Raw genomic sequence first — 27,789 nt, forward strand, 5'->3', positions numbered from 1 at the left:
AACTAAATATCTTCATTCTTTTCTCTGTGATGCCCTTTCCTTCTGCCACGTATTGAAAAAGGAGAGGTGCTTCAGCACACCAAATCCTGGGAGAGGTAAGGGAGGGCGTGCTAATTTCTTCTGTGAGATTATTGCTTCCCTTCCCCTTAGTTTTTTTTTTTTTTTCCCTTCACTGTCTCTATTGTGAGACCAGACTCTTGGAGGAATACCTTAGGGGGCCTCATTAGCAACTTCCTTAGCCTGCTGAGTTCTATCCTGTCAGGATCTCATCAGAAAGAGTAGAAATTAGGCAGGTAGCTTCCCACAACCTCTGAAGACCAGTAGCAAGGATGGCATCAACAATAATAATAATATAGTATAGCAAGGGCTGGGTACGGTGGCTCATACCTGTAATCCCAGCACTATTTGGGAGGCCGAGGCGGGTGGATCACCTGAGGTCAGGAGTTCAAGACCACCCTGGCCAACATGGTGAAACTCCATCTCCACTAAAAATACAAAAATTAGCTGGGTGTGGTCACACGTGCCTGTAGTCCCAGCTACAACTGAGGCTGAGGCAGGAGAATCACTTGAACCCAGGAGGTGGAGGTTGCAGTGAGCCAAGATCACACCATTGCACTCCAGCCTGGGTGACAGAAGGAGACCGTCTCAAAAAAAAAAAAAAAATAGAGCAAGGATGTTGTTATACTATAGCAAGCAATAATACAGCAAGGATGGCATCAACAATAATAATTTTATATATATATATATAAATATATATATATAACTGCATTTGATATACGTAACAACCTTTTTTTTTTTTTTTGAGATGGAGTCTTGCTCGTCACCCAGGCTGGAGTGCAGTGGTGCAATCTTGGCCTCCCAGGTTCATGCCATTCTCCTGTCTTAGCCTCCTGAGTAGCTGGGACTACAGGCGCCCGAGACCACGCCCAGCTAATTTTTGTATTTTTAGCAGAGACAGGATTTCACTGTGTTAGTCAGGATGGTCTCGATCTCCTGACCTCGTGATCCGCCCGCCTTGGCCTCCCAAAGTGCTGGGATTACAGGCGTGAGCCACCGTGCCCGGCCAACAACCTTTTAAAATAGGTACTACTTATTATAATTATTACTTTTACAGATGAGGAAATAGGCATGGAGAGCTTAAAAGTTATTTGCCCCAGGTAGCCGGGCGCGGTGGCTCATGCCTGTAATCCCCAAGCTTCTTTCTAGAGCTGCCTGCTGGGAGAAATACCTGGACCAAGGGCTGCCTGGGCCTGAGTCCTTGACTCTTTGATGAAGACAGACCTTGACATTAGACCCTTTCCCATTACCTTTATCTACGGACTGCCAGCACCTGCACAGCTTAGGACTCTACCTTAGCCTCCCTCCTTGCCACAGTTCCCCAGCCAGGCCTGCTCCCAGCTGTTTAGTTCAGACACCAAATAGAAAATAAATAAACTCAAAGGATATAAACATTCCTAAGAGCTGCCAAGAGGGCTGATGCAAATCAAGAAGGTACAAGTGAGACAAAATCCACCCCATGCATCCTCTATTCTTTCCCAGTGCTGACCTGCTTTCTCCTTAACTGAATTCTCTTGTTCACCTGTTCAATCCATCCTAATCCCACCCACTAAGTCCCAGAGAGTTGGCCCTAACTCCTTGAACCTGCCTACCAGTTCCTCAGCTCATGCTTCCCTATAGCAGGATTCTATTTGTTCAAGACTCAGTTTCCACTACTTCTCCACCATATCCACATCCCATCTCGGTCCATGGAGATTCAAGAACAACTAAATCTCAAATCCATCCTGAGGTTTCTGTTCCAAAGGCAGAATTAACCCCAAATATAAATCCTTAGAAAGCAGTCCCGTTGCTTTAAGCTGAAGCCTAAAATGATGCATTACAATCAGTCCTCATCAGTAACTCCCACCTAAAACTTCTGTAGGACAGAAGTATTTTTACAAAATAATCACTCTTTTAGGGAGAAGGATCAAAGCTCTAGGGAGATACGTCACTAATTCTTCCATCATGCTCTGACCTGGCTCAAGGTCTCTGAATGAGTCACTACTTGATAGTTCCTCACCCGCCTACAACTGTGTCCTCCTAATTCTGTCTTTACTGCCTTTGTCTGAAGAGGTCTGACCTGCAGGCTTGGCCCAGAAAGGCTCACAGGTAGGGGATTTACCTGGAAACTTTTAGCATGTGAACATGAATGCTAGTGAAGGTGTCAACCAGCTATGAGACCCAAGGCAAATGCTTCACTTCCCCAGAGGGCCTGGGACTCCCGCATGGGGCTGTTAGAGGGCAAAAAGAAGAGGAGATACTCTAGTCTCTTGCATTTACATTGCAAAACCCAGCGGCCTCTTACTGATAGGCCAGGCAAAGAGCTAGAAATACCACACATATTCTGCCCCCTTCACTTAGGTTTACTGATTTACCCAGGTTGGTCCAGATCACCTGAAACAAACAAACAAAACTTTCCAGCCTTGCCTGCGCTGAGATGACTAAATGGAATTTGAATGGTATTTATAAAAACTCACATATAGCCAATGATGGGCGCACACAGACACACACACACACACAAAGATTTAAAAACCCACACAAGAGGAAGTTAAACTTTAACTCCAACCCAACCACTCTCATCTTTGCCAACAATTTCTTTTTTTTTTTTTTTTTTTGAGACGGAGTCTTACTCTGTCGCCCAGGCTGGAGTGCAGTGGCCGGATCTCAGCTCACTGCAAGCTCCGCCTCCCGGGTTCACGCCATTCTCCTGCCTCAGCCTCCCGAGTAGCTGGGACTACAGGCGCCCGCCACCTCGCCCGGCTAGTTTTTTGTACTTTTTAGTAGAGACGGGGTTTCACCGTGTTAGCCAGGATGGTCTCGATCTCCCGACCTCGTGATCCGCCCGTCTCGGCCTCCCAAAGTGCTGGGATTACAGGCTTGAGCCACCGCGCCCGGCCAACAATTTCTTTAAAATGGATGGGCTGGACTGGATCATATCACTCTTTAACACCACTCAACTGGAAACATTCATTTGTCTTCAAGGATCTTGATGATAAATTCAGTACAAAAATGAAACAGCAATTTAACTCGACAAGGTCCCAGCCCAGAATGGCCTTGGCTCTCCTGGGAAACCAAGGATTTCTGAATACTTGCTGCCTCACTGCCCACCCTCACCCCAGACCCTATTCTAGTTGGCATTAGAAGTACAAACAGATCAGGTTCCCATGCCCATAAATCCTTCCCTTGGCATTAATTCAAGCAGCTATGCCAAGGAACCATGAGCATCCTGCTCTAATGACCGGAAATGATTTTCCTTTGGTTCCCCTTGAACAAACGACATCATCTCTGACCTCCAAGTTACCTCACAGGTAAACTGGGAGTGGTTAGGAGGAGACAGAGCCACCAACTTCATATGGTTTTGTGAGAGGATCAAATGAGATCTTGTCTGGATAGAGTCTAATAGAATGCTGGGCACTGAGCATGTTTGTTTCCCTCTACATCACCTTTATTCAGAGAAGAACCAATGAAATGTTAATTCCCCCATTCCAAGCTCTTCTTAGTGTCATATAGTTAATGCCAGATAACAGATACATACCTTAACTCATTATACCAAGACTCAAAGGACATAGCGTTGCTAGACAGGGGAAATTTGGAGAGGCAAAAGACAGAATTTTGCTACTTTATTTTAAAAACAACAGGCCAGGTGTGGTGGCTCACATCTGTAATCCCAGCACTTTAAGAGGGCGAGGTGGGTGGATCATCTAAAGTCAGGAGTTCGAGATTAGCCTGGCCAACATGGCGAAACCCCATATCTACTAAAAATACAAAAATTAGCAGGGCATGGTGGCATGCGCCTGTAATCCTAGCTACTCGGGAGGCTGAGGCAGGAGAATCGCTTGAACCTGAGAGGCAGAGGTTGCAGTGGGCCGAGATCAGGCCACTGCACTCCACCCTGAGCAACAGAGCAATACTTCATCTCAAAATAAATAAAAAGAACAGAATTCAAAGAGATCACCCTGCCTAGTCCCTCACCTCAAGGAGGGAACCTACCTGAACCATTCCACATAAAGGGGACTCTTCAGTTTGTGAAGAACCCCAAACTAGTTTTCATATAATATTCCTCAGAAAGTCTGACTCCAGTATATTCCAGTGTTCTCCTAACCACTATATTATTTACTGTATCAATCATGTAACATTAAGCTGTCTCATCTAAATCCTACCTACTAAAAATTTAAACCTGTTTTCTCTTCACCTGCCAATGGCAGAATCTGCAAACTACAGGCCATGCTCTTCTGAATAAGAACTCTCATGGACTTGGTTACAATTGTTCTCTTCTATTCCCTGGATTAAATCCCAACCCTTTTAGCCTGGCCTCATAAATTTAAAATTTAAAACTCTATGTGTTGGCCGGGCGCGGTGGCTCAAGCCTGTAATCCCAGCACTTTGGGAGGCCGAGACGGGTGGATCACAAGGTCAGGAGATCGAGACCATCCTGGCTAACCCGGTGAAACCCCATCTCTACTAAAAAAATACAAAAAACTAGCCGGGCGAGGTGGCGGGCGCCTGTAGTCCCAGCTACTCGGGAGGCTGAGGCAGGAGAATGGCGTAAACCCGGGAGGCAGAGCTTGCAGTGAGCTGAGATCCGGCCATTGCACTCCAGCCTGGGCGACAGAGCGAGACTCCGTCTCAAAAAAAAAAAAAAAAAAAAAAAACAACAAAAAACTCTATGTGTTTTTCCACCTTCATGACTGCCATTTAGCTTCAGAATCTGGAGAGAGAGAGGGGACTTTAATCAGAGGATGACAAATTCACTGAGTAAAAAGGGACTTATAACTATATTTAGAGAACAAGGTGATCCAGCTCTGGTCAAAGAGTCTCATACTACCCCAGTTAAACTGTACGTTCCACCATATCCTGGATCATATATGAGGAGGGTTTATGGGTCCAGAGCAGGGTGCCTTACCTTCTGGGCTTGGGCAGGTTCAGTGAGGATGAGAGTAAACAGACCTAGGCAGATTTCTTCATGCTGGGGGAGGCCTTTGCACACCTGGAATATGAGAAAGGAAAACAAACTAGTTGTCATTCAAAGGCAGTAAGTTCTCAAACTCAGTTTCTCCCAGAAAACATGGGACTCCTAAGGAAGATGCAAAGGAGAATAATCAACTTTTAAATCTGATGATTTCCTTCTCTTAAAAGAGATTTTTTAAAAAAGAAGAGAGGGCTGGGCGCGGTGGCTCAAGCCTGTAATCCCAGCACTTTGGGAGGCCGAGACGGGCGGATCACGAGGTCAGGAGATCGAGACCATCCTGGCTGACACAGTGAAACCCTGTCTCTACTAAAAAATACAAAAAAACTAGCTGGGCGAGGTGGCGGGTGCCTGTACTCCCAGCTACTCGGGAGGCTGAGGCAGGAGAATGGCGTGAACCCGGGAGGCGGAGCTTGCAGTGAGCCAAGATCACGCCACTGCACTCCAGCCTGGGCGGCAGAGCGAGACTCTGTCTCAAAAAAAAAAAAAAAAAAAAAAGAAGAGAGATAAGGACAACAGGTGTGGTGGTGCACACCTGTGGTCCCAGCTACTCCAGAGGCTGAGGCAGAAGGATTGCTTGAGCCCAGGAGTTCAAGGCTATAGTGCATTATAATCATGCCGGTGAATAATCACTGCATTCCAGTCTGGGCAACATAGTGAGACCACATTGCTATAAAAATAAAAAGCTATACTGAAAGATGCCCAAGTCTCCAAGAGATAGGCTCCCACAGTAAGAGAGAAGAATTGAGAAATTTGATTCAGGGAGCCAAGACTTGATGAACTTCAGTCCCCTACCCCCAACCACTTAGTCTTCCCATCTTTTTGACCATGTTTCAAGACTTTCACAGCAGCAGCAGTGGCTGCAGGGATAGCATTCTACTTACATAGGCATTGAGGGCATCATTGGCTTCTCTCTCGGAGACACCAGCAGTCATCGATGTCACAATGCTCATACACCTTTCCAATCTCTGGGAAGGGGTGAGAAAAAATGAACAGTGTGCGGTAACACCACTTAAGAAGTACTTCTGGGGGCCGGGCGCGGTGGCTCAAGCCTGTAATCCCAGCACTTTGGGAGGCCGAGATGGGCGGATCACGAGGTCAGGAGATCAAGACCATCCTGGCTAACACGGTGAAACCCCGTCTCTACTAAGAAATACAAAAAATAGCCGGGCGAGGTGGCAGCGCCTGTAGTCCCAGCTACTCGGGAGGCTGAGGCCGGAGAATGGCGTGAACCCGGGAGGCGGAGCTTGCAGTGAGCTGAGATCCGGCCACTGCACTCCAGCCTGGGCTACAGAGCGAGACTCCGTCTCAAAAAAAAAAAAAAAAAAAAAAAGAAGTACTTCTGGGCCCCTAAAAGTTTAACAATTCAAACCTGATCATGCCTGTTGATGTAACTGCCAGTTTACTAACAAAGTCACCATGAGGATATAACCAGCAAAATCTAAAATGTGGAAACCGTAACAGGTGACCTCATTTTTTTAACACATAAATCACAAGAAAAAAAGTGAAGGAAACCTATATATTAAGAGACTTAGGCCGGGCGCGGTGGCTCAAGCCTGTAATCCCAGCACTTTGGGAGGCCGAGGCGGGTGGATCACGAGGTCAGGAGATCGAGACCATCCTGGCTAACATGGTGAAACCCCGTCTCTACTAAAAATACAAAATACTAGCCGGGCGTGGTGGCGGGCGCCTGTAGTCCCAGCTACTCGGAGGCTGAGGCAGGAGAATGGCGTGAACCTGGGAGGCGGAGCTTGCAGTGAGCCGAGATCGCGCCACTGCACTCCAGCCTGAGTGACACAGCGTGACACTCCGTCTCAAAAAAAAAAAAAAAAAAAAAGAGACTTAGGGCCAGGGGTGGTGCCTCACGCCTGTAATCCTAGCACTTTAGGAGACTGAGGGGGGCAGATCACCTGAGGTCAGGAGTTCCAGACCAGCCTGGCCAACATGGTGAAACCCTGTCTCTACTGAACAGCAGCAGCAGTGGCTGCAGGGACAGCATTCTACTTACATAGGCATTATATCGTATTACATGAAAATACAAAAATTAGCTGGGCGCAGTGGCACGTTGTCTGTAATCCCAGGTACCTGGGAGGCTGAGGCAGGAGAAATGCTGGAACCCGGGAGGCAGAGGCTGCAGTGAGCAGAGATCGCGCCATTGCACTCCAGCCTGGGTGACAGAGCGAGACCCTGTCTCAAAAAAATAAAATAGGCCGGGCATGGTGGCTCCCACCTGCAATCCCAGCACTTTGGGAGGCCGAGGTGTGTGAATCACAAGGTCAGGAGTTCAAGACCAGCCTGACCAACACGGTGAAACTCTGTCTCTACTAAAAATACAAAAAAGTAGCCAGGCATGGTGGCATGTGCCTATAATCCCAGCTACTCAGGAGGAGGAAGCTGAGGCAAGAGAACTGCTTGAACTCGGGAGGCGGAGGTTGCAGTGAGCAGACATCGTGCAACTGCACTCCAGCCTGAGTGACAGAGCAAGAGTCTCAAAAAAAAAATAATAATAATAATAAATTTTTAAAAATAAAATAAAATAAAAGGGACTTAGGCCAGGCCAGATGCAGTGGCTCACGCCTGTAATCCCAGCACTTTGGGAGGCTGAGGTGGGCGGATCACCCGAGTTCAGGAGTCTCGTCGAGACCAGCCTGGCCAACATGGTGAAACCCTGTCTCTACAAAAAATACAAAAATCAGCTGGGTGCGGTGGTTCACACCTGTAATCCCAGCACTTTGGAAGGCTGAGGGAGCTGGATCACCAGAGGTGGGGAGTTCGAGACCAGCCTGACCAATATGAAGAAACCCCGTCTCTACTGAAAATATAAAAATTAGCTGGGCATATTTATATTTATAGTTATATCCTCATGGTAGCACATGCCTGTAATCCCAGCTACTCGGAAGGCTGAGGCAGGAGAATTGCTTGAACCCGGGAGGCAGAGGTTGAGGGGAGCCGAGATCACATCATTGCACTCCAGCCTGTGCAACAAGAGCAAAACTCCAGCCGGGCGTGGTGGCTCATGCCTGCAATCCCATCACTTTGGGAGGCAGGAGGACTGCTTGAGCCCAGGAGTTCGAGACCAGCCTGGGCAATATAGGGAGACCCCACCTCCATAAACAAGAAAAATATTAGCTGAGCATGGTTTTGCATGCCTGTGGTCCCAGCTACTCAGGAGGCTGAGATGGGAGGATCGCTTGAGCCCAGGAGGGCAAGGCTGCAGTGAGCTATGATGGTACTGCTGCACTCCAGCCTGGGCAAGAGAACATTATTGTTAATGTTTTTAGTTATGATATAAATACTATGATTATGTTTTTAAAAAGTCCTTTTCTTATAGACTTTATATAAAATGTTTACAGATAAAACTGTATATCTTAGATTTGCTTCAAAGTAATAGAGGTAGCTGAAAGAAGATAAAAGAAGATTGCTATCTACTGTTAAGTACTGAAGCAGAGTGATGGCTACATGAAGATTTTACTACTCTACTTTTTTATACTTGAAACGTCCCCCCAAAATCTTAAAAACAAACTTAAAAACCAATGAGAGTGTGAGGAAAGAAAAATAGAGCACCAAAGGCCAAACTAAAACCTACCAGGGGCTGGGCGCAGTGGCTCATGTCTGTAATCCCAGCACTTTGGGAGGCTGAGGTGGGAGGATCACTTGAGGTCAGGAATTTAAGACCAGCCTGGCCAACATGACAAAACCCCATCTCTGCTAAAAATACAAAAACTAGCCAGGTGTGGTGGCGCAAGCCTGTAGTCCCAGCTTCTCGAGAGGCTGAGGCAGAAGAATCGCTTGAATCTGGGAGTCGGAAGTTGCAGTAAGCCGAGATTGCACCTCTGCACTCCAGTCTGGGCTACAGAGAGAGACTCTGTCAAAAAAAAAAAACAAAAACAAAAACAAAACAAAAACCTACCAGGGTCTCTAAACAAGGATGGAAATAGCTGCATTAAAGCCTACCCAATAGTCATTCTGGTTTCAACTCCACCATGGCATGGGGTCAACATTCTAAGGGAACCTTAGTCATGGGTCCCTGTTCAGAAGAAGCAGTATTGGTAAGATACTGACAAAATGTATCTCGTAAGTCAATGAACCTCTCCATTATCACCACCTAAACTATTTCCTGAGTCCTTTTAAAACTTTATCTTGAGGATTAACACAAAAACTGTTTAAGGAAAACCAATTTCCAATGATAATTATTCTGGCAAGAGGAGGACAAAGGAAGGCTGGTTTACTTCTACCTGATCTTAGAGGTCATCACCACGTATCTTATTGAGAAGTGGTTCTATTGCATCATTTTGAGGAACTGACAAAGATGGATAATAGGATAGAGGTTTAAGAATGAAAGATGGCCGGGCGCAGTGGCTCATGCCCGTAATCCCAGCACTTTGGGAGGCCGAGGTGGGCGGATCACGAGGTCAGGAGATCAAGACCATCCTGGTGAACACGGTGAAACCCCGTCTCTACTGAAAATACAAAAAAATTAGCCGGGTGTGGTGGCGGGTGCCTGTAGTCCCAGCTACTCTGGAGGCTGAGGCAGGAGAATGGCGTGAACCTGGGAGGCAAAGCTTGCAGTGAGTGGAGATTGTGACACTGCACTCTAGCCTGAGCGACAGAGGGGACTCCGTCTCAAAAAATTAAAAAAAAAAAAAAAAAAAGAAGAAGAAGAATGAAAGACAACTGGGCTGGGCGCGGTGGCTCATGCCTGTAATCCCAGCACTTTGGGAGGCAGAGGGTGGGTGGATCATGAGGTTAGGAGTTCAAGACCAGCCTGACCAACATGTTGAAACCCTGTCTCTACTACAAATAGAAAAATTAGCTGGGTGTGATAGCATGCGCCTGTAATCCCAGCTACTCGGGAGGCTGAGGCAGGAGAATCGCTTGAATCTGGGAGGCAGAGGTTGCAGTGAGCCAAGATTTCGCCACTGCACTCCAGCCTGGGTGACAGAGCGAGACTCCATCTCAAAAAAAAAAAAAAAGAATGAAAGACAATCATGCTTCTCCTTTACCATTATCCTCAGGTTGCCTATGTCTATCCTGTGTAAGAGCATAAGGTGGCACAGGGTAGAACTGAGTGGTAAGGCAAGGCAAGTGTTTGTAGCTGCCACAGCTACAAAACTTCAAGCTAAAATAAGCCCCAAGCCACTTATTACAACTTAATATCAGGTCTGACTATGCCCCAAATTAGGTCAGATTGGTAGCTCAGCCTGAATAAAAAGCACCTGTGTACTTGTGAAAAGGAGCTGTGAGGTCACATGAAAGCTGAGCTATGACTCTCACAGCCTACCTCTCCCACAAGCTCTGAGATCCAGTATTACCTAGTCCATCTCCTATATGATAAGGGGAGGGAAGGAAAACCCTCTGGCTGGGCTTCCTCTGTTTTTAAATCTTATCCCACTTGCCAGGCACAGTGGCTCATGCCTGTAATCCCAGTACTTTGGGAGGCCGAGGCAGGTAGATCACTTGAGGCCAGTAGTTCAAGACTAGCCTGGGGAACAGAATGAGATCCCCCGCACCATCTCTACAAAAACTAAATAAATCAGCCAGGCATGGTCGTGTGCACCTGTAGTCCCAGCTACTTGGGAGGCTAAGGCAGGAGGATCACTTGAGCCCAAGAGCTGTAGGCTGCAATAAACCATGATTGCACCACTGAACTCCAGCCTGGGTGACGAAGCGAGGCCCTGTCTCAAAAATCATCCCTCTCTACCCAAGATAGTTATCAAGAACTGGGGAATCAATCACATCCAGCTGCTAGGTTCAGATTGTTCTTACTAGGAGATCTGGGGGAAGCCCTGTACACAGCCTAGGTTAACGGTTTCAGAGGAGAAGGAGATGGTGAACAAGGAGTGGCATAGCATTCTAAAATTCTAGATATTCTTTCCTATCAAAGGGAAAAATCTCTGCTGAATCAATGGAGAGGAAAGGCAAGCAAAATCAAACAGCGGCTAGCTAATAAGCAAACTGACAGGAAGCATAACATAGAAAGAACCCTCTACCACTTGCCAGCCTTAGGCTAATCTTGGGTAATTTAGCCACTCAAAACCCCTCAAAACAGAGATAATGCCTCTATCACAAGGTTGCTGTAAGGGTTAAACAAAATGACATGTGAAAACACCTAGCATACAGCATCAGTTAAATTAGAATCTATTCAATCTGCAGCCAGGCATGGTGGCTCATGCCTGTAATCTCAGCGCTTTGGGAGGCCAAGGTGGGGAGGAATCACTTGAAGACAGGATTTCAAAACCAGCCTGGGCAACATAGTGAAGATGCTGTCTCTACAAAAAAAAATGTTTAACAATTAGCTGGGTGTGGTGGCGTACCTCTAGTCAAAGCTACTTGGGAGGCTGAAGTGGGTGGATCATTTGAGCCCAGGAGGTTGCAGATGCAGTGAGCCATGATCACGCCACTGCACTCCGCCTGAATGACAGAGCAAGACCCTGTCTCAAACAGAACAAAAACTATTCAATTTGAGGGAAATTCAGCAATTGCAAAACTAAATTTAGAGGACTAAAATCTTTCCACTCCCAGCCACTATTTCTATTCTAATGGGATGGCCTTAAAGATTCCTGAAAACTCCTACCACAGGACATGAATGCCTGACCAGGCTAAAAAGCTTTCTCTCCTATCTACTCTCTGTAAACTTCTGTCTTCTAGGAGACAAGATGAAAAGGTAGGAGAGAGGGAGGGGCCTGAATGATGTATCCTGTACCAGATCTTGCAAAGATGGCTACACAGACCTAAGGGCTAGCTGAGTCTCAGGCAATGATCTATGGCTGAGAGACCTTGGGTTGAACAGTTTCTCTAGGCCCCTTCCCTAGCTCCCACGAGTTCTGCTCAGAGGCCTGAGTCAATTCTATGGGTCACTGCCCAGTGAAGGAGAAAAATGGCCTCTTGGAACAGAGAGGCCCAGCTAAGGTTGTAGAAAGTGAGAGTCCAGAATTTGGATGGGTGGATAACTGCAATGAGGAAAAAATATGAGGCCCAGTCCTTTCTGTTCACAGACGAGAAGTATAAATGATACTTTACTCTTCCTGAACTATACAAATTACTTTTCCAAACAGGGATGGGAAAATTAATTACAAATCATTCAGGGTGACAAAGGACCATGTCCCTTCAAAGAGAGCCACAGGAAGCCAGATCCTTACAATCAAGTAATAGCAACCCTTTTCCCCTAGTCTTCAGAGGCTCTTAGTAAAGATCAAATCATAGGTTCAGATGCCAACAATTGCTGGCAGAATGGCTCTGTTCAGAGTAAGCCCTCCATGACAGTACCTTAGAGAGCTGAGTAAATATTTACAATCTCTAGGAGCTCCTGAACTAATTTTTCTAATACTAAGACTACCTGATCATGGTTTCCATGACAGCAGCAGCAGATGAAATGGGGGAGAAAGGGGGGAAGGCCTTTCTCTTTGCCAGTATATACCCAAAGCTGGAGACTCAAGCTTTCCATTTCCTCTAACCTTTCCATTTCCCCTCCCTCAGCCAGGTGGATATAGAGTCTGGTAAAAAGCATACAGTGGCCGGGTGCGGTGGCTCACACGTGTAGTCCCTGCATTTGGGGAGGCTGAGGAGTGTGAATCACGAGGACTGAGAGTAGTCTGGCCGACATGGTGAAACTCCATCTCTACTAAAAATACAAAAATCAGCTGGGCGTGGTGGTGCACACCTGCAGTCCCAGCTACTCAGGAGGCTGAGGCAGGAGAATCACTTGAACCCGGGAGGCGGAGGTTGCAGGAAGCTGTTGCGCCACTGCATTCCAGCCTGGGTGATGGAGCAAGATTCCATCTCCCAAAAAAAAAAAAAAGCATAAATACTGCTCCCTATGGCAAGTGGCCTTAAAAACTAAATTCCCGGCCAGGCACTGTGACTCACGCTTGTAATCTCAGCACTTTGGGAGGCCAAGGCGGGCAGATCATGAGGTCAGGAGATCGAGACCATCCAGGCTAACACAGTGAAACCCCGTCTCTACTAAAAATACAAAAATAATAGCCGCGAGTGGTGGCAGGCGCTTGTAGTCCCAGCTACTTGGGAGGCTGAGGCAGGAGAATGGCATGAACCCGGGAGGCAGAGCTTGCAGTGAGCTGAGATTGTGCCATTGCACTCCAGCCTGGGCGATGGGGCAAGACTGCCTCAAAAAAACAAAAACAAAAACAAAAACAAAAAAACCTAAATTCCCTATCTTCAGAAAAAGAAGATACAATCTAACTCATAAAATCCCCAAGGACGGCTGGGCGTGGTGGTTCATGCCTATAATCCCAGCACTTTGGGAAGCCAAGGCGAGTGGATCACAAGGTCAGGAGTTCGAGAGCAGCCTGGTCAATATGGTGAAACCCCATCTCCACTAAAAATACAAAAATTAACTGGGTGTGGTGGTATACGCCTGCAGTCCCAGCTACTTGGGAGGCTGAGGCAGGAGAATCACTTGAACCCAGGAGGCAGAGGTTGCAGTGAGCTGAGATCACACCAATACACTCCAGCCTGGGAGACAGAGCAAGACCCCGTCTGCAAAAAAAAAAAAAAAAAGAAAAAAGAGAGAAAAAGCATACAGTAAATACTGCTCCCTATGAGAAGTCAGTGGCCTTGAAAGACTAAATTCTGGCCAGGCACAGTGGCTCATGCCTGTAATCCCAGCACTTTAGGAGGCCGAGGTGGGAGGATCACAGGTCAGGAATTCAAGACCAGCCTGCCCAACATGATGAAACCCCGTCTCTACTAAAAACACAAAAAAATTAGCCGGGCATGGTGGTGCACGCCTATACTCTCAGCTACTCTGGAGGCTGAGGCAGGAAAATCACTTGAATCTGGGAAGTGGAGGTTGCAATGAGCCGAGATCATGCCACTGCACTCCAGTCTGGGCAACGGAGTGAGACTCCATCTCAAAAAAATTAAAAAAAAAAAATAAAAAAAAAAAAACCTAAATTCCTCATCTTCAGAAAAGGAATATACAATCTAACTCATAAAATCGCCAAAGATGACTGGGCACAGTGGCTCCTGCCTGTAATCCCAGCACTTTGGGAGGCTGAGGCGGGCGGATCACCTGAGGTCAGGAGTTCGAGACCAGCCTGGCCAACATGGTGAAACCCCATCTCTACTAAAAATACAAAAAAATTAGCTGGGCATGCTGGTGGGCACCCATAATTCCAGCTACTCGGGAGGCTGAGGCAGGAGAATCGCTTGAACTCAGGAGGTGGAGGTTTCAGTGAGCTGAGATCACGCCATTGCACTCCAGCCTGGGCAACAAGACGGAAACTCTGTCTTAAAAAAAAAAAATAAAAAATCCCCAAGGACTCATGCAGGTAAGGAGTTACTGAACAAGCTGGGTTCAAAGTATTCCACAACCATGAGTCACTAGTATATGAAATTATGATTTAAGGGGACAAAAACTAGAAGTGACTCAAAGTCCATTCCCTGGAGATTCCTCCCATATGGATATGAATTATTCCTTGGGGAAAACCAGGTAGGGACATACCTCTACCAAATGCAACCCTGAGACCTATCCAGGGCTTAAGAGGAAGCTCTGGCCAGGTGTGGTGGCTCATGCCTGTAATCCCAGCACTTTGGGAGGCCGAGCACTTTGGGAGGCCAAGGTGGATCACCTGAGGTCAGGAGTTTGAGACCAGCCTGGCCAACATGGTGAAACCCCATCTCTACTAAAAATATAAAAATTAGCCAGGCGTGGTGGTGCCTGTAATCCCAGCTACTCTAGAGGCTGAGGCAGGAGAATTGCTTGAACCCAGGAGGCGGAGGTTGCAGGGAGCCAAGATCGTGTCACTGCACTCCAGCCTGGGCGACAGAGGGAGACTTCGTCTCAAAAAAACAAAAAAAAAAGTTAAAAAAAGAGGACGCGGGGCCAGGTGTGCTGACTCATGCCTATAATCCCAACACTTTGGGAGGCCCAGGTGGGCGGATCATGAGGTCAGGAGATCGAGACCATCCTGGCCAACACAGTGAAACCCCGTCCCTACTAAAAATGCAAAAAATTAGCTGGGTGTGGTGGCGGGCCCCTGTAGTCCCAGCAACTCGGGAGGCTGAGGCAGGAGAATGGCGTGAACCCGGGAGGCGGAGCTTGCAGTGAGCCCAGATCATGCCACTGCACTCCAGCCTGGGTGACAGAGCGACACTTGTCTCAAAAAAAAAAAAAAAAAAAAAGAGGATGCTCTGACTTCTTGGGCCTCCTGCTTTCAGCCTGATTTAAAAGTGGTTGGTCCCTCTTTGGCAGAAGAAAAACCAGGAGCTACCAAGGCTCATGAGATTAGGAACTACATGTTCTAAACTCCTTCAATCTCTGGCACTATTTTTATCTCATTCCCTCCCCAAACTGGGATGGGAATGGGCAAGAAGACTTCCGCCTTCAAAGGGAAAAACAGGGCCAAAGAGAAGAAAGGATACACCAAGTGTTCCCTAGGGTAGAAGAGTTAAGAGTTCCTGCCTGGAATGCTCTTGACCAGTGCTTCCTACTCCAAATCTCTAAAGGTCTTTCCTAATCACACCCAATTATAATGACCCCAGTCTCTTCACTACTCTAACCAGTTTTTTTGTTTGTTGTTTTTGTTTTTTTTACCTTCCTTGTGGATGTGTTAACTCAAGCTGTGAGATGATAAGCTTTGAAAGGTAGACCTTGGATGTCCTCCATCCTGTTTTCCTATCAGACCCAGCACATAGTAAGCATACATGGTCAGGAAACTACCTCTGTGTTCCTGGGCAATAGGTAGGTCTGTGATGGAAAATAACCAAGCCAGAACAAGCAGAGGTCAGTTGATCAACACCAAGTTTTCTTTTTTTTTTTTTGAGATGGAGTCTCGCTGTGTCTCCCAGGCTGGAGTGCAGTGGCATGATCTCGGCTCACTGCAAGCTCCGCCTCCCGGGTTCACGCCATTCTCCCGCCTCAGCCTCCCAAGTAGCTGAGACTACAGGCGCCCGCCACCACGCCCGGCTAGTTTTTTTGTATTTTTAGTAGAGACGGGGTTTCACCATGTTAGCCAGGATAGTCTCGATCTCCTGACCTTGTGATCCACCCGCCTCGGCCTCCCAAAGTGCTGGGATTACAGGCTTGAGCCACCGCGCCCGGCCCAACACCAAGTTTTCATAACTTCGGTGTGCAGAGATCTGTGGGGAGACCCAGAGGAAGAAGCCAGTAAGTCCTGCCCTTAGAGACCCTCTGGTCTAGTGGGGATAACCGAACCACACACATAGGGAAAAAAAATAGTGTGGCAAGTATTGTGAGAAAATTCAAATGCAAAGGACAAACGGCAAAGAAGGGGGACCATGAAACATACTGGAAAACAACCACATTATGGAGATCAGAAAAAAAGAAAGACCCTCCCTCCCCACTTTCCCTGGAAACAGCTGAAAAGTTCACTCTCAGTATAAAGAAAGTCAAAAAATGCATGCTTCCCCTCTTCGATGGTCCCCTCCTGCCGCATCATTTCATTCAGTAGCAAACACGTCACAGCTCAGAAGAACAGGATGCTGTACTATTCAGTGAATTGAATTAAAGCAGAGACACAATGACGCCTCTAAGAATTCTATACTTCTACAGCTCCAGTGCTAGTACACAGGGATCAAGAAATGCCTTGACAATGATAGTGGCCATTTCTTAAAAAGTAGATAACACCAATTGCCAGGCAGTCTTAAAGTCATTCTCACTTGTTTTGGGAATACATTGTTTACATTCATAATTATATCTACCTTAGCTGATAACTACAGACAACAGAAAACAAACTCTGATTTACCTGAATGCCCACAGAATTACAAGGGAAAAGCATGATGGGAAGGCAGACCGTAAGTAGACATTTGCTGGTGGATCAAGCTGCTTCCTGATTCACAAAGTTCATTTTTGCATATATGTTCTACGATCTTGTATCTGACCCATTTTTTCAAATCTAAATTCTGAATTTCACCTGTCTGCCTGCCCACCCTCTAATAGCTGACAAAGTTAGAAGCAGGGAAACGGCCAGTGAAGAGCCAAGGCCTGTTAATGTACTCATCCTATCCCTGGATAACCACCGAGTTGAATATTAGGCCTTACAAATCGTTAAGCAATCAATGTCCCAGTTCTGGATCTCATATTCTTTTTTTTTTTTTTTTTTTGAGACAGGGTCTCTCGCTCTGTCGTCAGGCTGGAGTGCAGTGGCGTGATATTGGCTTACTGCAACTTCTGCCCACGGGTTCAAGCGATTCTCCTGCCTCAGCCTCCCAATAGCTGGGATTGCAGGCATGAGCCACCATGCTCATCTAATTTTTGTATTTCTAGTAGAGACGGGGTTTCACCATGTTGGCCAGGATGGTCTTGATCTCTTGACCTTGTGATCCGCCTGCCTTGGCCTCCCAAAGCGCTGGGATTACAGGCGTGAGCCACCGCGCCTGGCCTAGATCTCATATTCTTAAGTACATATTCTCGTTTGTAGCAGAGGAAAGGTATACATGATCAACTCTGGGATGGCAGAATGAAGAAGCTGGGTAAGAGGACAGGAGGGGCAACTATCAGGACCCCTGAAGTCCTCATTCAGGTCCATTCCATTGCTTCACTCCACCTTCTTATTCAGAAGCGATGTGTTCTCTCCTCTGTGTGTGCTATCTGGTTCTGAAGGAGAGTCCCCTAGGTACCATTCACCCCACTACTGTGGCTAATGCCACCAAACTAAACACTACTCACTTAAGTTTTCACTCATTCTAAATACCCAGTTAAATCACTAGCAATTGGTTGTGTGTACATGAAGTCAATGACAGCATCTAACAGGAGGGTCCAAGGTCTACTGCCCGCTCTTATCAGCCCCCCAAACATCTACACACACACACATTACATCTCAACTCAACATATTGACCTAAGTCTGAAACAGGGTTGATAGTAAAAATAGCTGTGGTGTGTATGTGGAAAGGAATATCAAAAATAAATTCGGTAAATCTGGATGCTGTATCCCTTCCTTCACCAACACCCCCCACCCATTTTCATACTAGTGGCTGCTGTTACTATGACAACCTGTCCAGGAAGTTGGCCCACACTTCTTCCTTCAGGAGCAGGAAGCTGGAGCAGTGTTTGTGTTGCTTCAGAAAAAAACTTGAAAGCCTCCTCCCCCGCCCCCCCTCGTCCCCCCACCCGGTATCCGCTCCAGTATCCCTCCAAAACCCAATTTCTTAACTCCCTTCCCTCCCCCCACACCTACCTCCTCTAACTCATCCTTGGCATCCAAACTGGTTGAAAGTAGCAGCCTCCCCCCTCCTGGTGCTCCTGCTCCCGCTCCTCCTCCTCCACCTCCCGCTGCTCCCGAAGCAGCTGCTGCTGCTGCTGCTGCCCCTTTTCCCTTCTGCAACTCCATGGCTGCAGCCAGGAGACGGGAAAAGGTCAGGGAGTGGATGGATGGAAAGTCCTAGATATCGGGAACTCTGGATTGCCAGGGACTGGGGGACAAGAGGCACAAGTTGGGGAGGGGAGAGCAAGGGCCCCTGTCCTCTCCACTCCTCCCTCCTCTCCAAAAGGCCGCGCCTGCGTTGGGGGCGAAGGCAGAGTCCTCTGGGTCCTGACTTTGGGGTGGCAGTGCTGAGGGAAAGCCGCTGGCTCCGAAGTACAGTGGGATAAAAGCCTGTGCCCCTATGGGAAGGGTAGGAGAGGCTTCCACCCCTGAAGAAGTGGACCCTAAGAGCGTCTGACCCTAAGAAAAGGAGGGAAAACCCTAAGTTTCTGCCTCTTTTCCCCGTTGGGGGGGAAAGAGGAGTCCTGCCCCTGAAGTAGGAGGTAGGAAACCTTCCTGGCTGATGCCCCAAGGCTTGGGAAGTGAAGCGCCTTTGGATCCGGCCCCTAGGGGGTGAGGGTGAGGCAATAAGCGCTATGGGAGGACAGGGAGGACCAGCGTCTCCCCACACCACACAGAGGTAGCCATGGTGGAAGGGCGGGGGATGGAAAGGCGGAGGGCGAGGGCGAGGGCGAGGGAGGTGGAGAAATCCTCTAGGCCCGCGCCGGAAGTGAGCAGTCGCGGCCTCTGGCCTCCGCCAATAGCTGCTTCCGCGGTGGCACTGAGTCTCCAAGGGGTAGGAAGATCTCGGCGGACCGGCCTTTTCCCCGTCTGCCAATTGTGTTGAGGGAGAAGAGAGCCTGGTCTGATGGGCAACTAGCGTGCCCAATCGCTTCCCTCCTTTGCTCTCAGGTGGGATGGGAGCGCGAGGCGATGAGGAAGGAGAGAGGCTGCGCTTGCGTGCGCTGACGCGCATGCGCGATGTCACCCTCCGCCCTCCTGTCTCCTTTTAGAATTTGGGTGGGTGCAGGAACCTGGGCAATGTTCCTGCGTGGCTTTGAGAGACACGAAGCCTGCAACGAAGTGGCAGGGTCGGGGAGGCAACGGTACCCCAACCCGTAGGCAGTCACAGAGCAAATGCCGTCGGATGGTATGAAGCCAACTCCTAGAGCTAGGAGTGCATCACACAGGCAAGTGTGTGCGCTCTCACAAGTGCAATTATCAGACTTTGCAAAAAAAGTGCATTGACCCTTAGGCCGGGCGCGGTGGCTCACGCCTGTAATCCCAGCACTTTAGGAGGCCGAGGCGGGCGGGTCACGAAGTCAGGAGATTGAGACTATCCTGGCCAACATGGTGAAACCCCGTCTCTACTAAAAATGCAAAAATTAGCCGAGCGTGGTGGCAGGCGCCTGTAGTCCCAGTTACTTGGGAGGCTGAGGCAGGAGAGTCGCTTGAACCCGGAAGGCGGAGGTTGCGGCGAGCCGAGATCGCGCCACTGCACTCCATCCAGCCTGGGCGACAAGAGCAAAAACTCGTCTCAAAAAAAAAAAAAAAAAGTGCATGATCCACTTGTTCAAAACAAGTCGTTCGAGTCGTGCGAGCACTACGTCCAGCAAAAATGTTCCAAATGATAGAACCAACTTCATTTTTGTTTTGAGTATCTGTGACTGACCCATGTCACTGAAGTCACTGTACTTTCACCCAGTGCAGAGTGTTGTGATGTGTTGCGAACCTAATGTAGCCTTGATTGTAAGTCCATTTGTATTTCTTGGTTCTCCATTTGTGTGTCTCAGTGGCATTTTTTTTTTCAAGAGCACTTTAGGATTATTTTTCGCAGATCCAGACAGATCACGCTTTTTTTTTTTTTTTTTTTTAAGACGGAGTCTCACTGTTTTCACCCAGGCTGGAGTGCAATGGCGTGATCTAGGCTCACCGCAAACTCCATCTCCCGGGTTCAAGCGATTCTCCTGCCTTGGCCTCCTGAGTAACTGGAATTACAGACACCCACCACTACGCCCGCTTAATTTTTTTTTTTTTTTTTTTTTTTTTTTTTTGAGATGGAGTCTCACTGTCGCCCAAGCTGGAGTGCAGTGGCGCGATCTCGGCTCACTAAAAGCTCCACCTCCCAGGTTCACGCGGTTCTCCTGCCTCAGCCTCCCGAATAGCTGGGACTACAGGCGCCCGCCACCATACCCGGCTAATTTTTTTGTGTGTTTTTTTTTTTGAGGCGGAGTCTCACTCTGTCACCCAGGCTGGAGTGCATGCGGGCGATCTTGGCTCACTGCAAGCTCTGCCTCCCGGGTTCACGCCATTCTCCTGCCTCAGCCTCCCAAGTAGCTGGGACTACAGGCGCCCGCCACCGTGCCCGGCTAATTTTTTGTATTTTTAGTAGAGACGGGGTTTCACCGTGTTAGCCAGGATGGTCTGGATCTCTTGACCTTGTGATCCACCCGCCCAGGGATTCCCAAAGTGCTGGGATTACAGGCGTAAGCCACCACACCCGGCCAAATTTCGCTATTTTTAAAGACTGCATTAAAAAAAAAAAAAAAAAAAAAAGCACAGGCTTGTCCTAGTGCAGTGGTGTTTACAACTCATTGATCACAACCAGTTACAGATTTCTTTGTTTCTTCTTCAGTCCCACTGCTTCACTTGGGTAGCCTTTAAAAAAAAAATCCACATTCCTGCTTGTTTTACTTCCAGTAAAATGGAGGCAAAGGTTGCCTGTGCTTTGAGAACATTATGTGACCTAACGGATGTGAGATCACGTTTTAAACTGGAATACACTGCACAGATACTAGTTACCACTGCAGGCAATCCTATTTATTTTTACACTTGTAGTGGCTTAACATTTTAACTCTATATGTGAATATTCCTTTAAGTTGGCTCACTCATTCCTTTCTTTAATAGTAGGTGTAAGACCTTAGGGAAGTCCCAGCAAGACCATCCTGGCTAACACGGTGAAACCCTGTCTCTACTAAAAAATACAAAAAAACTAGCCAGGCGTGGTGGCAGGCACCTGTAGTCCCAGTTACTCGGGAGGATGAGGCAGGAGAATGGCGTAAACCCGGGAGGCGGAGCTTCAGTGAGCCGAGATCTGGCCACTGCACTCCAGCCTGGGCGACAGAGCGAGACTCCGCTTGAACCTGGGAGGTGGAGGTTGCGGTGCGCCGAGATTGCACCATTGCACTCCATCCTGGGCAACAAGAGTGAAACTCCATCTCAAAAAAATAAAATAATAAAATACATACATACATACATACAGAAGTACATAAATTCACAGCAGGAACCCTCTCATCATCTTTGCTATCCACTAAGAGCCTCACACTTCAGAGCACCTTCTTGCAAGCTGCCGAATCAGTGAATGAACCTCATTTAGTAAAGGTTTTTCAAGGCAAGCCAATAAGGCCATCTTCTCAAATCCAAAGTAAAGTCTCTCCAAACCAATTACTCAGATATTCCAAGATAGTAGCTACTGTTGTCTGATTCATTTGCTAACCAAGGGAAGAAAACCAATTTGTACATAATCAATTCCAGGACTTTCATGTGTAGCTGTCAGTGACCACACCAGCACGTAAACTTTCATCCAGACAAAATTTCTTCCAGCCTTCTTCATCTTGAGATATTGGCGTAGTCACATTACTATCCAACTGTCATGATTTCCAGCGACTTCTATGTTTGTACACATTCTGTCTTACGTTGAAAACAGTGCCACTTGATGTTGCCACTGAAGTGTTGGAGAATAACCTTCAGGGGCAGGTTGGCATCCTAAAAGAGAAACATTCACACCTTGCTTTCAACTTGTTTTTTTTTTGAGATGCAGTTTTGCTCTTGTCGCCCAGGCTGGAATGCAGTGGCACGATCTCAGCTCACTGCAATCTCCGCCTCCTGGGTTCAAGTGATTCTCCTGCCTCAGCTTCCTGAGTAGCTGGGACTACAGGCGCCCACCACCATGCGTAGCTAGTTATTGTATTTTTAGTGGAGACGGAGTTTCACCATGTTGCCCAGGCTGGTTTTGAACTCCTCACCTCAGGTGATCTGCCTGCCTTGGCCTCCCAAAGTGTTGGGATTACAGGCATGATCAACTGTGCCTGTCCTTCCTTTTCTTTTCTTTCTTTTTTTTTTTTTTTTTTTTTTGAGACAGAGTCTTGCTTCTTGCTCTGTCGCCCAGGCTGGAGTGCAGTGGCCAGATCTCAGCTCACTGCAAGCTCCGTCTCCCAGGTCTACGCCATTCTCCTGCCTCAGCTTCCCGAGTAGCTGGGACTACAGGCGCCCGCCACATAGCCCGGCTAGTTTTTTTGTATTTTTTAGTAGAGACGGGGTTTCACCGTGTTAACCAGGATGGTCTCGATCTCCTGACCTCGTGATCCGCCCATCTCGGCCTCCCAAAGTGCTGGGATTACAGGCTTGAGCCACCGCGCCCGGCCTGTCCTTCCTTTTCAACTTCTTTGGGTCAGTTTGAGCTACCACAGCATCTGGACATTGAGCTGCTTTGGTCTGGACCTGCCTCAGGTATTCCTGAGGCATCCTCGGGGATAATGAGGGATGGAAACCTTCTGTCTAGTGGCAGAGCTCTACTGGCAGTAGCCGGGGTATCAACTCCTGCACTGCAGACTCTGCTCGTACCCATGCCATGATTTTCAACCCAGCCAGTTCCCCACAGAATCTTTTTCTATTCCCTTTCTCTTCCCAACTTATGTATCCATTTAGTTTTATCTATATCTTTATTCCTTCCAATTGAAACAAACTTTAAGTAACTTGTAAAATAGAAAAAATTATTTTTTTCTCAACACTTTTACATGCTTTTACAACTTTCCTTGCCAAAAATATATCTTGCTTTTGTTTATACACTTGTATACAGAATTGTTTCTTTTATATCTAGTAGGTTTTTTGTTTGTTTGTTTGTTTGTTTTGAGATGGAGTCTCCGTCACCCAGGCTGGAGTGCAGTGGCACCATCTCGGCTCACTGCAACCTCGGCCTCCCTGGTTGAACTCCTGGGCTACAGTTATTCACTTGTGTTAGCCTCACAAAATAACAGGCGTGAGTCACCACAATCAGCCCAATTTTTGTTTATTAAGAGATCTATCTAAATATATTTAAGTTTTCTATATTGCATATAAATAAGATGCCAAAGTATAAAACTTATGTTTAATAATTAATGTTTCAGTATTTTAACTTACTTAGAAATGACTCAGACATTTTGTGATTATCTGTTACTTAATTTAACATAATATGACTTAATAATTTATTTTATTTTATTTTATTTTGGCCGGGAGCGGTAGGTCACACCTATAATCCCAACACTTTGGGAAGCTGAGGCGGGCGGATCACTGAAGGTCGGGAGTTTGAGACCACCCTGACCAACATGGAGAAACCATGTCTCTACTAAAAATACAAAATTAGCTGAGCATGGTGGTGTGTGCCTGTAATGCCAGCTACTTGGGAGGCTGAGGCAGGAGAATTGCTTGAACCCATGAGGCGAAGGTTGCGGTGAGCAGAGATCACACCATTGCACTCCAGCCTGGGCAATAAGAGTGAAATTCCATCTCAAAAAAAAAAAAAAAAAATCTCACTGTGTTGCTCAGGCTGGTCTTAAACACCCGGGCTCAAGTGATCCTCAGCTTCCAAAAGTACTGGGATTATAGGCATGAGACACCACACACAGCCTTTATTTTACTAACAAATTTAAAGCTAGTTTTATTTATCAAAAATTGTCACATAAACATAGCACATATAGACATATAGACAGACAAACAGAAGTACATCTTATAGCTTTCATAAAAAGTTATCATTTGCTGGCTTTCAAACAGTTTTTCTTGCCATGTGTGATGATGCATGCCTGTAATCCCAGCTATACAGGAGACTGAGGTGACAGCATTTAAGCCCAGGACTTTGAGACCATTCTGGACAACATAGTGAGGTACTATCTCAACAACAAAAAACATAAAACAAAAAACAAAAACAGACTGGGTGCAGTGGCTCATGCCTGTAATCCCATCACTTTGGGAGGCTAATGAGGGCGGATCATTTGAGGTCAGGAGTTCAAGACCAGCCTGGCCACCACAATGAAACCCTGTCTCTACTAAAAATACAAAAATTACCCAGGCGTGGTGGCGCGAGCCTGTAGTCCCAGCTACTCAGGAGGCTGAGGCAGGAGAATTGCTTGAACCTGTGAGGTGGAGATTGCAATGAGCTGAGATCACACCATTGCACTCTAGCCTGGGCTATAGAGCGAGACTCCGTCTCAAAAAATTGCAAAAATAAAATAAATAAATAAATAGTTTTTCTTTTTGCCATTCAGACTATCAATCTTCTAATTACCTGTTTTATTACCCTAAGCAATTGTTAGCTAGGCAGTCCTAAATTTGCATGTCTAAAGGGATGAATCTTAGGTAAAACAAGGTAGAAAATTTAGATCTCAAAGGCACAGAGCTTAAACCAGGCCCACATATTGTACCATCATTTGCCCAAACCAAGGAAGAATGGGTAAAAGCCCAGTTAAGACGAGATGCCGAGCTGGGCAACAGAATGAAACTCTGTCTCAAAAGAAAAAACCAAAACAAAACAAAACACGATGCCAAGGAAAAGCACCTTAAACAACGTTATAGCTTGTTATGTAAGTTTTTTTTCTTTTCTTTTTCTTTTTTTTTTTTTTTGCCTATAGTTTCAGCTACTTGGGAGGCTGAGGCAGGATCACTTCAGCCCAAGAGTTCAAGGCTACAGTGAGCTGTAATTGCAGCACTACCCACCAGCCTGGGCAACAGAGACTCCAATTCTTTATTTTTCCACAAAATCCAGATCCTGCAAAACAGCAACTGTTTTTTTTTTTTTTTTCTGAGACACAGTCTTGTTCTGTCACACAGGCTGGAGTGCAGTGGTACGATCACGGCTCACTGCAGCCTTGACATCACAGGCTCAAGTGATCAATTCTCCCACCTCAGCCTCCCAAGTTGCTGGGACTAAAGGCATGTACCACCATGCCAGGCTAATTTTTGTATTTTTTGTAGAGATGGAGTTTCGCAATGGTGCCAAGGCTGGTCTCCAACTCCTGGGCTCAAGTGATCTGCGCAACTCGGCCTCCTGAAGTGCTGGGATTACAAGTGTGACCCACCACACCTGGCCAACCGCACCTCCCTCTTTTTTTTTGAGATGGAACTTCGCTCTTTGATCCAGGCTGGAGGGAAGTGGCACAATCTTGGCTCACTGTAACCTCCGCCCCCTGGGTTCAAGCGATTCTCCTGTCTCAGACTCCAGAGTAGCTGGGAGTAGCTGGGATTATAGGTGCCCGCTACCAAACCAGGCTAATTTTTGTATTTTTAGTAGAGATGGGATTTTGTCATGTTGCCAGGCTGGTCTTGAACTCCTGAACTCAGGTGATCCACCCGCCTCGGCCTCTCAAAGTGCTAGGATTACCATGTGAGCCACTGCGCTTGGTCAAACCCCAACTTTTTTTTTTTTTTTGAGACCAAGTTTCATTCTTGTTGCCCAGGTTGCAGTACAGTGGCACAATCTCCGCTCACTGCAACCTCTGCCTCCCGGGTTCAAGCAATTCTCCTGCCTCATCCTCCCGAGTAGCTGGGATTACAGGCAAGCACCACCACCCCTTGTTAATTTTTGAATTTGTAGTAGAGATGGGGTTTCACCATGTTGACCAGGCTGGTCTTGAACTCCTGACCTCAGGTGATCTGCCCACCTTGGCCTCTCAAAGTGCTGGAATTACAGGCATGAGCCACCGTGCCCGGCCATCCCAACTCTTCTTTTTTTTTTTGAGACAGAGTCTCGCTCTCTTGCCCAGGCTGGAGTGCAGTGGTGTGATCTCAGCTCACTGCAACCTCCACCTCCCGGGTTCAAGCAATTCTCTTGCCTCAGCCTCCCGGTAGCTGGGATTACAAGCACCTGCCACCACGCCCGGCTAATTTTTGTACTTCTAGTAGAGACAGGGTTTCATCATGTTGGCCAGGCTGGTCTCAAACTCCTGACCTTGTAATCTGCCCACCTCGGCCTCCCAAAGTGTTGGGATTACAGGTATAAGCCACTGCACCTGGCCACCCCAACTCTCAAACAAACAAAAGAAAATTTGGCCAGGCTTGTCTGGAACTCCTGGCCTCAGGTGATGTGCCCTCCTTGGTCTCTCAAATTGCTGGGATTATAGGCATGAGCCACCATACCTGGCCCAGACTTTTAAAATTTCAAAAAGCAACCTATGAGATATCACTAAACACTTTCTAGAATAGCTACAATTGAAAAGACTGACAGTACTAAGTGTTGGCGAGTATGTGTAGTGACTGGAACTCTCAGGTTTTGCTGGACCTAGTGAAAATTTGGCTAAGTCACTGTAGAGGTCAAGGGAATACTTTCCTTTCTGCCTCTGAAGGCACACTGAAAATCAACTGACAATTGGACAGATTTTTTTTTGTTTTTTGAGACGGAGTCTCGCTCTGTCGCCCAGGCTGGAGTTCAGTGGCCAGATCTCAGCTCACTGCAAGCTCCGCCTCCTGGGTTTTTACGCCATTCTCCTGCCTCAGCCTCCCGAGTAGCTGGGACTACAGGCGCCCGCCACCTCGCCCGGCTAGTTTTTTGTGTTTTTTTTTTAGTAGAGACGGGGTTTCACCGTGTTAGCCAGGATGGTCTTGATCTCCTGACCTCGTGATCCGCCCATCTCGGCCTCCCAAAGTGCTGGGATTACAGGCTTGAGCCACTGCGCCTGGCCTGGACAGATTATTATTATTATTATTATTATTATTATTATTATTATTTTGAGACAAAGTCTCACTCTCTTGCTCAGGCTGAAGTGCAATGGCATGATCTCAGCTCACTGCAACCTCCACCTCCCAGGTTCAAGCGATTCTCCCACCTCAGCCTCTAGGACTACAGGTGCCCACCACCATGCCCGGCTAATTTTTTGTATTTTTAGTAGAGACGGGATTTCACCATGTTGGCCAGGCTGGTCTCAAACTCCTGACCTCAGGTTATCCATCCACCTCGGCCTCCCAAAGTGTTGGGATTACAGGCGTGGGCCACCACGCCCGGCTAAAAGGGCAGATTAATAGAAAAAAAAGGTATACAGATTTTATTTTAAGGTACATAACAAGGGGGAATAGCAGGAGAATTATTACCCAGTAAACCAGTGGGGGCCAGGTATGGTGGTTCAGGCCTGTAATCCCAGCACTTTTGGAGGTTGAGGCAGGCAGATCATCTGAAGCCAGGAGTTTGAGACCAGCCTGGCCAACGTTGCAAGACCCCCATCTCTACTAAAAATGCAGAAATTAGCCAGATGCACTAGCGTGCGCCTGTAATCCCAGCTACTCAGGAGGCTGAGGCAGGAGAATCACTTGAACCCAGGAAATGGAGGTTGCAGTGAGTCAAGATTGTGCCGCTGCACTCCCACCTGGGTGACAGTGAGACCGTCTCAAAAAAAACAAAAAACAAAAAAAGGCCAGGCTCGGTGACTTGTGCCTGCAATCCCAGCACTTTGGGAGGCCGAGGCAGGAGGATCAACTGAGGTCAGGAGTTTGAGACCAATCTAGCCAACATGTGGAAACCCTGTCTCTACTAAAAATACAAAA

At 47.3% G+C, this 27,789-nt stretch overlaps 1 protein-coding gene, 2 long non-coding RNA genes and 1 pseudogene across 9 annotated transcripts in view; 1 reads left to right on the forward strand and 3 right to left on the reverse strand.

Moving 5' to 3' along the window:
- INTS3 (integrator complex subunit 3) overlaps positions 1-19,008 on the reverse strand; it is a 48,672-nt gene extending 29,664 nt beyond the window's left edge. For 2 of the 6 annotated variants that reach the window (XM_077945603.1, XM_077945601.1), the window contains exons 1-4: positions 18,160-19,008; positions 8,589-8,852; positions 5,887-5,970; positions 4,940-5,023 (exon numbers count right to left, since the gene is read on the reverse strand). In XM_077945603.1, the coding sequence (XP_077801729.1) occupies positions 4,940-5,023; positions 5,887-5,970; positions 8,589-8,852; positions 18,160-18,312 (585 nt within the window). In that variant the 5' untranslated portion in view covers positions 18,313-19,008. Of the gene's footprint in view, positions 1-4,939; positions 5,049-5,848; positions 5,971-8,588; positions 8,853-18,054 lie in introns of all 6 variants that reach the window. The other 4 variants (XM_077945619.1, XM_015109657.3, XM_077945616.1 and 1 more) reach the window with 4 other exon arrangements.
- Positions 147-7,208, forward strand: LOC144331141 (uncharacterized). Its single transcript, XR_013398082.1, has 3 exons — positions 147-422; positions 1,044-2,689; positions 7,105-7,208. It is a non-coding gene; the product is annotated as an uncharacterized LOC144331141 (long non-coding RNA).
- A 700-nt stretch (positions 19,009-19,708) lies between the features above and the next one.
- On the reverse strand, positions 19,709-21,140 carry LOC144331137 (uncharacterized). Its single transcript, XR_013398077.1, has 2 exons — positions 20,721-21,140; positions 19,709-20,235 (listed from the first exon to the last, which is right to left on the reverse strand). It is a non-coding gene; the product is annotated as an uncharacterized LOC144331137 (long non-coding RNA).
- A 360-nt stretch (positions 21,141-21,500) lies between these two features.
- On the reverse strand, positions 21,501-24,577 carry LOC100426407 (gem-associated protein 2 pseudogene; annotated as a pseudogene). The gene is made up of 3 exons (XR_013398022.1): positions 24,361-24,577; positions 22,639-23,413; positions 21,501-22,015 (listed from the first exon to the last, which is right to left on the reverse strand). The product of XR_013398022.1 is annotated as a gem-associated protein 2 pseudogene (transcript).
- Between the last annotated feature and the right edge of the window lie 3,212 nt (positions 24,578-27,789).

Source organism: Macaca mulatta, chromosome 1 (genome assembly GCF_049350105.2).
Source record: "Macaca mulatta isolate MMU2019108-1 chromosome 1, T2T-MMU8v2.0, whole genome shotgun sequence".
NCBI lineage: Eukaryota > Metazoa > Chordata > Mammalia > Primates > Cercopithecidae > Macaca > Macaca mulatta.